The sequence below is a fragment of the Macaca thibetana genome, chromosome 2, assembly GCF_024542745.1.
Source record: "Macaca thibetana thibetana isolate TM-01 chromosome 2, ASM2454274v1, whole genome shotgun sequence".
Classification (NCBI taxonomy): domain Eukaryota; kingdom Metazoa; phylum Chordata; class Mammalia; order Primates; family Cercopithecidae; genus Macaca; species Macaca thibetana.
The window spans coordinates 107,310,066-107,322,822 of NC_065579.1; the positions used below are offsets into that span (position 1 = coordinate 107,310,066).

The following is a 12,757-nucleotide window of genomic DNA, read 5'->3' on the forward strand; positions in this document are numbered from 1 at the left end:
GTGCCTTGACTGAACTCTCAGGAAATTTCATTAAGCAAGATCAGTACCACCACCACTACCCACCAAAAGCTTAATGTTTAATGCTAATTATTCCCTAGCATTCCCTGTATATCCTTCTCTTCCACAGACACAGAATTGTAAAAAACTGGATCTCTAAAGTTTCAAACATATTAATTTTTACTTAAATGAAGCTTCTTCTCAGGTATATCTGCTAGGAACCTAAGCAAAGAGTTAATGTCTTCATGTATGATTTAGTTGCAAGGCTTGAGTTAAGCTGGTTTATATATTATCCAATGAAGAGAGGCTCCAGATTATTCACCAATGTCCACAAAAATAGGTTGGGGTGTTGGGGAATGGGGAAAAAAATCACAATCAGTTAAAATTTGCTGTAATATTTCCTTATATTTGTAGAGCTGTTTAGAATTCACCCAGTTTGCAGGATTAAAACATTTTCAAATCTTGAGAAAGAATGATTGGGTTATAAATTTGCAGGTGATTAGGATAAAAAAGCATTCAGCAAAGCAAACCATTTAAGGGAGACAACCTAGGTATGTGTTTTTCCTCACTCTTCATGACTAGAATAGTGCAGCAAACGCTATTATTATATAATAGCTAGCAATGGAATCATAAGCGAAAATTCACCTGGAGTTTCATGTTAACTTGAGCTGGGCTAAAAGACACACTTAAAAGAATACTGAGTTGTTTAAATGGGAATCCTCGGACTAAAGATTATATTCAAATTAAAGGATTAGCTGAAAAAAGTCTAAGTGTGGCTAGACAAAGAGGTTTCCAGAATCCTTAACCACGTCTCAATATTTATCCAGCCACTGAGGACACTGCTACAGAAACTCCATGCTCTGCATTACCCTCCAAAACATGTTTTCTGTGCTGTGCTTCTACAGTGGAGACACCTGGAAAGAAGGACAAATGGGCTTCGCTGTGGGTCCATGGAACGCCTACTGATTTTCACCCAAAGTAAAGACCATAGAAATGAAACAGAGGTAGACAAACAACTCTAGAGAAAAGTAAACACAAAATAAAAGTCACTGAAGTCCCCCTAAGAATGAACAGGAAGAGGGCAATTAAACGGAAATACTAACAGTCTTGGTAATGTTACTTAACACAGGCAGCCCAGGCTGGGTCAAGATGGAGAATAGTAACAGTAGAGTTCTTAGATCAGGTCAGTTAAGGAACTGGTGTAAGTGCCCACATAATGTTTTTAAGAAAGCAAACAGTTTCCCCCCCTCCAAATTCTGTCATAATTTTAGTGTTCATGTAGCTTAAAAATGGCATCATACAAAAAACCTCATACATGGCTGTAAGCTCAATTATCAACAGAGGTAGTAAACAAAGAAACTCCTAAGAATCGATTTTAAAATGGATCAAAGTGTGACTATACATTCAAAACCCTAGAGCCACATAATCATCCCCAAAATGAACTGTTTTAATTTTAAAAAGCTTAAAAACACAATGACAATGAAGCACTGATATGCCTTTAGGAACAGTCCCAAATCAGTGCTGACTTAAAGCTAGGTCCTCTCTTTCCAAGAAAAAGAAAGCAGAGAACAAAGTTCAATCTACAATGGGAGGGAACAGAATGAAAACAACCAAAAGGGTGCTTTCCAGCAGCCTAGGTTATTCTTTGTTTTCAGGCCACACCACTGGAAATGCTTTTCTTCTTATATAAGTCTTTTCCTCACAACCTTTATTTTTTTAAAACTGCCATCTGCTGAACAAGAGATGTCCACATTTCCACCGGCAGGCGATCCACTTCTGTGCACAGTTTTTGCTTCCTCACTGTGTCCTTCCCCGAAAGTGCAAAGAGAGCAAGCTGACACCTGCAGGCCCCAGAGCCCCAGGACTATTCCAGCTCCACTTATAAAGCAGGGTGAAGGATTTGCTTCATTTGTGCTTCAAAGATCCAGCTCACTTTGGTTGTCCTTCTCAGTTGGCAAACTGCTCATAAAAAGCAAACTTGATCCTCTCTATGTGATGGCAAAGTTTGATGGCAGGGCCCAATTTTAAGTCCATGCATTCTTGAACAGTGGGAAGGGTAAGGAGCAATAGGGCCTGCCCATCAATTTCCTGGTAAAGCATAAAAGACAAATTATCTGTGATGTGCACATGAAAGGCAGCTTGATCGTGACAGCCTCTCCTCACTTTAGCTTTGTCAAAACTGGAGTCCCTATGCTTTCCTTTCCTTAATTTTTCGTCTTAGGTATCACACACTTCCTTTTAAGTGACTCCACAGTCTTCCATACTAATGAAGCTTCAGAATTAATAAAGTTTTACTGAGGACAATAAAATTTTACCAAGGATAATAATCCATTCCACAGAGTCTCTGCCCCATAGAAATTTAGTAAACTTACTAGCCCTGTAACTGGCAACTAATTGTGCCATCTTTTTAAAGGGTTTCTTCTAAATCTGAAACAAAGGATTAACTATCAACTTCAATGTTTTCTTACTCTGTAACATTCAAAAAACCCGATAAGCTCTTGAACCTCCCTAACTATCTTAACAAAACGTATTTCAATGTTTAAGGCCACTGGCTGTGTTTCAGCAAGCTTGCCTTAAAACTCATCACCACTCTAGAGCCTAACATGACAGATGCTATTTTTTAAAACAAGTAAATCATTATTTTTGAAAAGATGTGGACAATTAAGTATGGTATGCTTGATATTGGAGGGATAGAATCAAATTCTTAGGAAAAATTGGAATGCAATGATAATCTGCTTAAACTATGAAGCAAGTCTGATAAATAACTTTTTTTTTTTATCATCTTTGACTCCTAAAAATGGAATTAAGACAATTCTTTTCTTTTGGATCAAAATGTTTTTCCTAAAACTTGTAAATTGTTGACTATTACATCTATAATTTATTGCTAAAGAGGCATTACGAAAAATTATAGGAATCTGTGATTACCTGGTCTAGGAATATTCTTGCTAATGGAGCACAGTCAGTGGATCTGATGAACCGCACAACGTCTGCCACGCTCCACTTCAAGGGATTACTGTCCAGGTGAAGCCTTTCAGCAACTTCAATTCTTATTTCCTTCATTCCCCACAACACAATCAAACCAAACGGTGTTAAGGCTATTTTATTCTAAAAAATTCTAAAAAATTATCTCTACCTAAATTCATAATCTTTCAAGACATGATTTAAAGTGGTCTTAGGACACGATTTCTCCCAGCAAAGATGTCAAAGACCCACGTGCATCAGGTACTCAGGAAATGTCTGTCTTTTATAATACCAAGTATCAATGGGAAAGAATTTATCTCAAAGTTTCAGCACAGATAATTTAGACAATTTAAGAAAGATAGGGTGCTAAAGAGAAGGGGATGCTAAGTCCAATGAGAGAAGGCTTAACTAAATAAACTACCAGGAGGAATCATTTACTGCTTCTGTTCATGGAATATCTTTAAAAAGCAATTTAGTTTTTGAACACTAACTTAATTGCTGTTCTTTACTGTTACATATATGTTATAAAATGTTCATACGTATATAGTAAATATACTAAACCAAATGGCTTAACCCAGAATCAAAAGGATAAATAACTTTTCCCACAAAACGATATATATTATGAAACATATTAAAAAGGCAGTTTTCCCAAAACTAAATGACAAGCTACAAATAAGCTAGCAATGGAGCTTTTTGTTGTTGTTGTTGTTAAAACAAGCAGCTACTCTGAGAGAGACTTTCCCCCATAAGTAGGTGATCTCAACTAATCCTTGAAACACATGTAAATCACTGCATTTGGGGTCACTTTACAAGAGACCCTGGAAATTCTACATAAGTCTGTATTGAAAGAAGTAGAATGCCAATATCACTAATAATCATATTCCAGAGGAAAATTCTAGAGAGAAAGAAATAAAAAAGAAACTTTTTAAAATGGTACCTTTGGTGAAGGAGGTTTATTTTCATCATCAGAAAATGAAAAGGTGCGAAGCTCCCTTTTTCTCCTTTGTCTATCTGGAGGCAGCGATGTGGATATCTCACTTTGGGTGGGCGAAGAGGAGCATGACTTTTTTTCTGACATTTCTGATTCTTCCTGTAGCTCATCCTGCTGCTCGGATGTACTGCCTTCACTTAGGGAATCATCATCCCCTTCATCTGGGTCATCCTCATCTTCACCCCCACTTCCCTGCAGGAAAATGAGAGAAGTCTCATTGAAATTCAGGACATCAATCCCAGGTTTCATACGATTTTAAATAATAATAATAGAGAAAGAAAAGAAATTCAGGACAAACCAGTTCCTGGGCCACAAAACCATCTTCTATTGGCCAGAGATCTGAGTTAGAAAGACCTGCAGGTATTCTGTGTCCATACTATAAAGCAGTGGTCACTTGGCTTTGAGACATTACAGGCACATCACAGATCTCATACCTGGGGAGAGCCCGCTGGGGTATTATCAACAGATGCAGAGGAGCGTTTCTTCTTATGAACAAAAACATTTTTCCGCCTCTTTCTCCTCTTACTGGCTTTTTTCAGGGCACAAGCTAAGTTACTATGCCCACCAGGTGGCCTCCCAATTCTTTTATTTTTCTTCTTTCCATAATAATGTGCTAAATGTGGATGACAAAATGAAGTAGCTTCATTATTTTTGTGCACCTCAAAACCACAAGAGATTTTATTAGCATAGCAAAAAAACAGGTACATTGTATTTGATTGAGGTTTAAATACCATAGAGTGGAATAAACAGATCTGAAGTACACAGTTTGACTAGTACAGAATGGTCCCTCCATATCAAAGTATACAGAACATCTTCAACCCAGAAAGTTCCCATGGTCCCTTCCCAGTCAGTACCCCTTACTAGAAGCAACCACTGTTCTAAACACTATCACTATAGATTAGCTTTGCCTCTACGGAACCACACAGTAAGCACTTTTTTGTGTGTGACTTTTTTTTTTTTTTGAGGTGGAGTCTTGCTCTGTCACCAGGCTGGAGTGCAGTGACACCATCTTGACTCACTGCAACCTCTGCCTCCCGAGTTCAAGCAATTCATCTGCCTCAGCCTCCCTAGTAGCTGGGATTACAGGCACACACCACCACACCTAGCTAATTTTTGTATTTTCAGTAGAGACGGGGTTTCACCATGTTGGCCAGGACGGTTTCGATCTCTTGACCTCATGATCTACCTGCCTCAGCCTCCCAAAGTGCTGGGATCACAGGCGTGAGCCAACGTGCCCGGCCATGTGTGACTTCTTTTACTAGGTATAATGTTTTTGAGTCGTGTGTTTTATTCTATGTTTCTTTTCTATTTGGATATCTGGTTGTACCAGTGCTATTTTTAAAAAAGAATTTCCTTTCTCCCTTAAATTTCTTCATCTCTCTTGTTGAAAATCATTTAACTATGTTAAGTTTGGCTCTATTTTGGACCCTGTGGGGTCTGTCCCATTGTTCTATTTGACTATTCTTTTTTTTTTTTGAGACAGAGTCTGTCACCCAGGCTGGAGTGCAGTGGCATGATCTTGGCTCACTGCAACCTCCACCACCTGGGTTCATGCCATTCTCCTGCCTCAGCCTCTTGAGTAGCTGGGACTACAGGTGTGCACCAACACATGCCCGACTAATTTTTGTATTTTCACTAGAGACAGGGTTTCACCGTGTTGGTCAGGCTGGTCTTGAACTCCTAACCTCAGGTGATCTGCCTGCCTCGGCCTCCCAAAGTGCTGGGATTACAGATGTAAGCCACCGCACCTGGCTTGACTATCCTTTAATGCCTCTTTTGATAATTATAACTTTATGGTTAAAAAAAGAGAGAGACTAAGTCTTCCAACTTTATTCTTTTTTTCCAAATTGTTTCAGCTATTCTAGATCCTCTGCATTTTCATATAAATTTTAGAATATACATTGCAGAAATGAAACATATATATTCTAGCTGAGTTATGTATTAAAGTAATATCAAAATATAATTTTATGAAAAAAATTTAAATTTTCTAAAGGGTATGAATCCATTTGACATCATTCAAATTACTAATTGGGAAAAACTGTGACTGTCCTTCTAAATTCTGGGCTAATTTCAACTATATTATTGTGAAAGATAAATTCAGACAAAAGGCACAATAAAATCCACATATCTTCCCCTCACATATCTTCCTTCAGAGTAGTGTACTTATACATGTACTTACATGAATAGTATTTTTTACTCAGCTCCTAATAATTGCAGTTTCTTAAACTAAGTGCTGAGTCTGATACAAGATAATTCCTACCCTTACGGAGTTTACAATCCAATAAATATAAATAGAAACTAGAAGGTTAGACTTATATGATTTTGTAATTTAAATACTGATTAGAAAGCTCATCATACTAAGTATGGACTGTGGATCAGCAGCATCAGTGGCATCTGGGAGCTTGTCGGAAATGCAGATAAGATACTCAGGACCCAGATACTCACAGACCTGATACATCAGAAGCTCCATTTTAACAAGATCCTTCAGTGATCTGCATGCACTATAGTTTAAGAGGCACAGATCCCTAAAAGAAATCTTTCAATTTTAACAAGGTTAAAATCCTCTGTATTGATTCTCCCAAGTGACATAGGGCTTGCAGGATTTAAGGAAAGGTAGGATCAGAATTTTGTCTTTGGGTGGCAATGCCTTGACAAGGCTCCATATTGTAAACTTCATCCTATGTGACCCCTGCCCGTTTCTCAAAGGAGAAGATAACCAAGGACAGGGAACAGGTGCTATGAAAGTTCAAGGTGAGGTTGCAACTACCTCCTCTTCTATTTCCACCTCCCTAAGTACTGTGGCTTCATTGCTGCTCTTCGGAGACACTAAGCAAGCTCCTGCCTCAAGCCTGTGCCCTTGATGCCCCCTCCCCAGGACACTCCCACCTAGCTCTCTGCACAGCCAGCTCCCGTTTCCTTCAAGGTGTTACCTGTCAGAAAGACTTCCCTGACTCCTTGCATAAACAGCACCCCACCTCCCAGCCTTCCTCACTCTCCTACTTTGCTTGCCCACCTTGCTTCACTGTTCCCCACAGTATTTCTCTCTCTAAATTTCTTCCCTTGTTCGTTATCTGTCTCCCACATTAAAGGTAAGCTCACTGAGGATAGGAATTTGTTTCTTTATTGTTGTACCCCAATGCTAGAATAGCATAAGCACACAATGAGTACAAAATATATACTTGCAGATTGTATGAATGAATTACATATCCTATTAGATACAATAACTAATTTATATACATGCTATATATAAAAGTTGGCACACTAAAGCCCATGGGCCAAATCTGGCCCATGACCAAGAAAAAAATTACCCTTACATTTTTAAAAGGGTTCTTTTTTTTTTTTTGAGATAGAGTCTTGTTTTGTCACCCAGGCAGAGTGGAATGGTCTCAAACTCCTGACCTCAAGTGATCTGCCCACCTTGGCCTCCCAAAGTGCTAGGATTACAGGCATGAGCCACCGTGCCTGGCCAAAAGGGTTCTTAAAAAATGAAAACACAACACATCAAAAAAGAATATGTGACAGAAAGCCATATGACCCACAGCATGAAATAGTTATCATCTGGCCCTTTACAGAAGAAGTTCGTGTGCCTCTGCTATATATGAATGTCTGTAAAGTAAAAAACCTTCCAAGATGTAAGTATGGTCAGCTGCTACGGTTAACACATTGGAAAAACATGACTCACTGTATTTGGTCTTTGTAAGTACAGAACAGTTCTCAGAACACTTATCCAGAACCATCCGTGGACCGAAGAGGTTAGGACAGCATTCCAGTTTGATACAGGTTTGCCGGCAGAATTCAGTCACCCGATCTGCTGTTTTCACTATCTCAACAGTAGCTCGATAACTCTTTCCTTTATATCTGCCATTGGAAGACATCAGATGCCAAATGTATTGGGCTAATGATTACCCAGAGAAAAATCAAACATATTAATACACCTAAAAAGTATTTTTGCTTTTTGGAATATTCTATGTCCTTTATAGTTCGAGGGCCCTGAAAACAACAAGGAAGTTCTGCATATTAAACTTAAATCAAATTAAATCTGGTAAGCTATGACAACTAAAAGCTGAGTTATTTAAATTAGCAAAATTAAGCTCCTGCTTTCTGTTCCTAAGTTAAGGTTTTCAAATAGTAATTTCACTAACTGCTCTAAAAAGAAAAGTGACTTTTCACTAAGTCTTTCTTTACCCTTGGCAGTGATCCTCAGACTGTTGTCCAAGGACTAGTATCACTTGCCAATTGCCATCTGTCCATGACAAGATCAGAAAGCAAGAGTACATGTTTATAACCTTTCACACTAATTTGGAAAAGTAATTTTATGTCTCTTACATCTAATAACAAAAATTGTTCTTGCATTTTTGTGTATTAAATTTCTTATTTCCTTTTTGTTTTTGAGATAGAGTCTTGCTCTGTTGCCCAGGCTGGATGAAGTGCGGTGGCATGATCTCGGCTCACTGCAACCTCCACCTCTCAGGTTCAAGCGATTCTCCTGCCTCAGCCTCCAAAGTAGCTGGGATTACAGGCACCTACCACCAGACCTGGCTAATTTTTGTACTTTGAGTAGAGTCTTTCTTTCATCCATGAAAGAATGGAAATCTAAAAAAGACAAACAAGCCTGGTCCTTCACCACAAATAGCTGAAAAAGCCCTGCCAGAGGAAACATAAGGCCTCTGATATTATCCACAGAACTAATTCTGTGAAATTTTTTTTTTTTTTTTTTTTGAGACGGAGTCTGGCTCTGTTGCCCAGGCTGGAGTGCAGTGGCCGGATCTCAGCTCACTGCAAGCCCCGCCTCCCGGGTTCACGCCATTCTCCTGCCTCAGCCTCCCGAGTAGCTGGGAGTACAGGCGCCCGCCACCTCGCCCGGCTAATTTTTTTTTGTATTTTTAGTAGAGACGGGGTTTCACCGTGTTAGCCAGGATGGTCTCGATCTCCTGAACTCGTGATCCGCCCGTCTTGGCCTCCCAAAGTGCTGGTCACCCAGGCTAGAATGTAGTGGCACGATCTCGGCTCACTGCAACCTCCACCTCCTGGGTTCAAGCAATCCTCCTGCCTCAGCCTCCCAAGTAGCTGGGATTACAGGCGCGTGCACTGTGCCTGGCTACTTTTTGTACTTTTAGTAGAGATGGGGTTTCACCATGTTTACCAGGCTGGTCTTGAACTCCTGACCTTGTGATCCGCCTGCCTCGGCCTCGCAAAGTGCTGGGATTACAGGCGTGAGCCACTGTGCTCTGCCGATTCTGTGACTTTTTAAAGACAAGTAACAGTAAATAGTAAAAACAAGCAGTCTACTCACTTGGCTTTTAGGACTTCCCCACATCCGTGCCACACAGAGTCTTTGTCCAGCTGGAGCTCCCGAAGGACACGGCTGGGTTTGTAGGCTGCATTGATAAGTAAAGTGAGGACCTGAGCTCAGTTTTAAAGCAGAAACACAGATTGGGAAGGAGAAAAGTAGACCATTAGAATCTTGTCATCGCTCCCTTAAAATGTTAAGGTCATTTAGGAGGTTAATTCTAGTCATATGAATTAATAAATGTTAAGATAATAATAGTATCAGAGATATTACAGCCACCCAAAGATGCAAATAAGAGAGTACCAAAACCTCTTCAACATTTTTTAAATGTTATGGTTAGGAAAAAACAGGTACCATGATTTTCAAATTGCTCCAGAACATGCTTCCAAATGCTTTCCCAGCCACGGTACACACAGAAAATTATATTTGTTTGGACCACTATGTAGACAGCTGAGGCTTCTTGTGGCTAGAGGAGTCTGGTCCAGAAGCTCTGGCTTCCCCAGATCATGACTTGCCACCCTGAGGGCTGAAAGGTCTCTTATCTGTTACTTGCAGCATATCACACTGGTTGGGAAGAACAAAAAGCCCAGCAGATGTGTAGCTTTATCATAGCCACTAGGTTAATGCCACATAGCCACGGCCTCTCAGTCATAGAGTAATCTCACAGTTCACTTTTGTAGAGTTCTCTTCTGGTCTCTGACAGAAGACCTTTCTACCCTGACAGAGGTGAACCTGCTTTGTGAAGAATTGTTTATGTGAATGTTTCCTAGGAAGGAGAAACAATTACATACCCTCTTCACTATCCAAAACATGAGAAAAGTTAGTAACTTTTGATAAAACCTAGAACTGTCACATCTATGGCATGTCCCTGTAGAAATGACCATAGGAGAGTGCTGTGAAATTTCCAAGTTATTTTGCTCTAGGCCAGAACCTTACCTCTCTAAGGACCAGAACACAGTTCCCAGGTCCTACACATTGAGGCAGCTCAGCAATTCTTCCTTTGTTAAGATATGGCCCTGAGAAGCAACGGTGGTTGAAGTATATCTTTGGACAGCAATATTTTCCATTAATCGTAACTGGGAAATGAAGAGAAACAAATATTCAAAACAGTCATTCTCTACCCCATGTTTCCAAAGCTTGAATTGCCAGGGAGGAAAAACCAAGCACATGTACTATTATATTAATATAAACTTTGGAATTACTTACTTTGAAGCTTAACATGTTGTCTGAGAATGCTCTTAAGTAACTTACAGAGCTTATCACTCTGCTGAAGTCAAACAGGGTCCTGAATTAACATGCTGATTAGTTCCTAGGGTACTGCAAAATTGATAGAAGAACCCTATCTTCTATCAATAAAGTGGAGAGTGTATTCCAAGAACACATGAGGATTCTGGACGATCAATGATTTCTTTTCCAGGTCTTCAAAAACCAACTTTCAATAATCTATTCTGGAATATTTATAGAAATTGTCGAATATTATTTAGAATTACAGCTTGTCTCCTAAAAAACCACCAAACTAATGTTGGCAGCCTTTGATGTTGTGAGAGTTCTCCCACCTCTGAGATTTCTCAGAGGGCTAAAAGTATGCTGTGACCACATCTCTAAGTTTTTTTTGTACTGTGGGGTATAACTGGGTCTAGAGACCCTTTTCTTCAACTACTTGTCTGTATCAATACTGTCCTTCAATTTAAAAAATCCCCTCATAGTGGTAGGCATGTCAGCTGTTGAATGTAAAAAATTCAAAGATACTAAAACACTGCTATAAAGCACAGAGAAGCTCTTCTAATAGATATGCCTGTTAATCCAATGTTAAGGAAAGATATGTGCACACTGCCCATTGTTGAAAGGATCCTGCAGTTCATAATGTTTTCTCTTTAATTAAGAATGGTCATGGCCAGGTGTGGTGGCTCATGCCTGTAATCCCAGGAATTTGGGAGGCCAAGACGGGAGCATGTCGCTTGAGTCCAGGAGTTCGAGACCAGCCTGGGTAACATAGTGAAGCCCCATCTCTACAAAAAAAAAAAAAAAAAAAAACAAATCAGCCACGTGTGGTGGCATTTGCCTATAGTCCCAGCTACTCAGGGGGCTGACGTAGGAGGACAGCTTGAGCACAGGAGGTGGAGGTTGCAGCGAGCTGATACAACACCACTGCACTCCAGCCTGGGTGACACAGTGAGAACCTGTCTCAAAAAAAAAGAAAAAAAAAGGATGGTATATCATAGTGACCAGTATGCTGGTGCTCACATTTCCAGGTGAACCCTGTAACCCAAATGCCTCTCTTCAGGATTAAGGCACTCATGCCCCCGCTGCTGGGTATGTTGGCAGCTTATAGCTTTCAGCTTTAAGTCTATTCTGGAATCACCCTGAGCTGGGTACTGCTCTCAGCAGGAGAGGGCCACCTTGCCCCTTGTGACGTGAGGAGGAAGCAGTGGCTTACTTCCAATAACTGGTCAGTAAAGTGTGGCCACCACACCTGAATTAGTATCAGCTCTGAGTGGTTAGATCAGCTTCAGGGCTCCCAGTGGAAATAGAAGAAACTTCTGTTGCAACTGCATCATGGTTCAACTTATCTCTCTGCCCAATCCTACTTCCTTTACTCCTTCCAAGGAGCTGTTCCCAAAAATACTCCCCAATGAAACTCCTGAATGCATATGTCAGAGTCTCAGACTCTGTTTCCCAGGGAACCTGACCTATGACAAAACCCAAACCAAAAGGCCTTGGCTGAGGTTGTGCAGAAGATATTAATGTCTTAAATTCTGTGGTTTCAGTAGGCATTTGAATGGCCAGGAATGCATCAAAAGCAAGGAGTTACACAGTCCTAACCCTCTATGTACAAATGATGTAATGAAAAGGCAGTGGGTAGAAGAGACGGAAGTATGGGTTTCAAATTTGTGAAAGACTTCAGTTTCATTTCTGTCCTTTCTACTCGTAAGCTGTGTGATCTCTCTGAGCTTTGATTTCTCTTCTAGGCATTTACTAATTATCATCTGAATGCCCAATCTGTGCTAGAATATACACAGCCAGGATGCTAAACATTATACAACAAGCACGTAGACGTTAAGAATAGTTCAAGAGAGAACCCTGGACAAAAGGCTTCCTCCAGCAAGGATCTTTGTCTCATTTATCAGGCATTGCCTCTGGGACAATTTCTTTTTCCAACGCTTTATTTTTTTTTCACATAAATTGTGAAATGTATATACAAAGTATGCATATCATCAAAAAGGGTTTTAAAAAGAATAAACCTCTACCTCTCAACCATCTAGCTTAAGAAACAACACTGCCTGGAAAACTTCAGATTCTTTAGCTAAAGTCAAAGATGGTAACATCGACCATCTGAGCCCTTGGCACACAAGGGGTGATCAGTAAAGAATAGCTATGGCTATTAGAAATGGACGGAACGGCCGGGTGCGGTGGCTCAAGCCTGTAATCCCAGCACTTTGGGAGGCCGAGATGGGCGGATCACGAGGTCAGGAGATCGAGACCATCCTGGCTAACACAGTGAAACCCCGTCTCTACTA

The 12,757-nt window shown here is 40.2% G+C and overlaps 2 protein-coding genes across 8 annotated transcripts in view; both read right to left on the reverse strand.

Annotated features, from left to right (window-relative positions):
* The window catches only part of STIMATE (STIM activating enhancer), a 239,118-nt gene that overhangs the window by 69,357 nt on the left and 157,004 nt on the right, over positions 1–12,757 (reverse strand). The window lies entirely within an intron of this gene.
* SFMBT1 (Scm like with four mbt domains 1) overlaps positions 1,424–12,757 on the reverse strand; it is a 150,942-nt gene continuing 139,608 nt past the window's right edge. For all 7 annotated transcript variants that reach the window (XM_050781076.1, XM_050781077.1, XM_050781075.1 and 4 more), the window contains 7 exons: positions 10,176–10,315; positions 9,243–9,352; positions 7,632–7,807; positions 4,384–4,562; positions 3,896–4,141; positions 2,923–3,051; positions 1,424–2,085 (listed from right to left, as the gene is read on the reverse strand). In XM_050781076.1, coding sequence (XP_050637033.1) covers positions 1,945–2,085; positions 2,923–3,051; positions 3,896–4,141; positions 4,384–4,562; positions 7,632–7,807; positions 9,243–9,352; positions 10,176–10,315 — 1,121 coding nt within the window. In that variant the 3' untranslated portion in view covers positions 1,424–1,944. The remainder of the gene's footprint in view (positions 2,086–2,922; positions 3,052–3,895; positions 4,142–4,383; positions 4,563–7,631; positions 7,808–9,242; positions 9,353–10,175; positions 10,316–12,757) is intronic.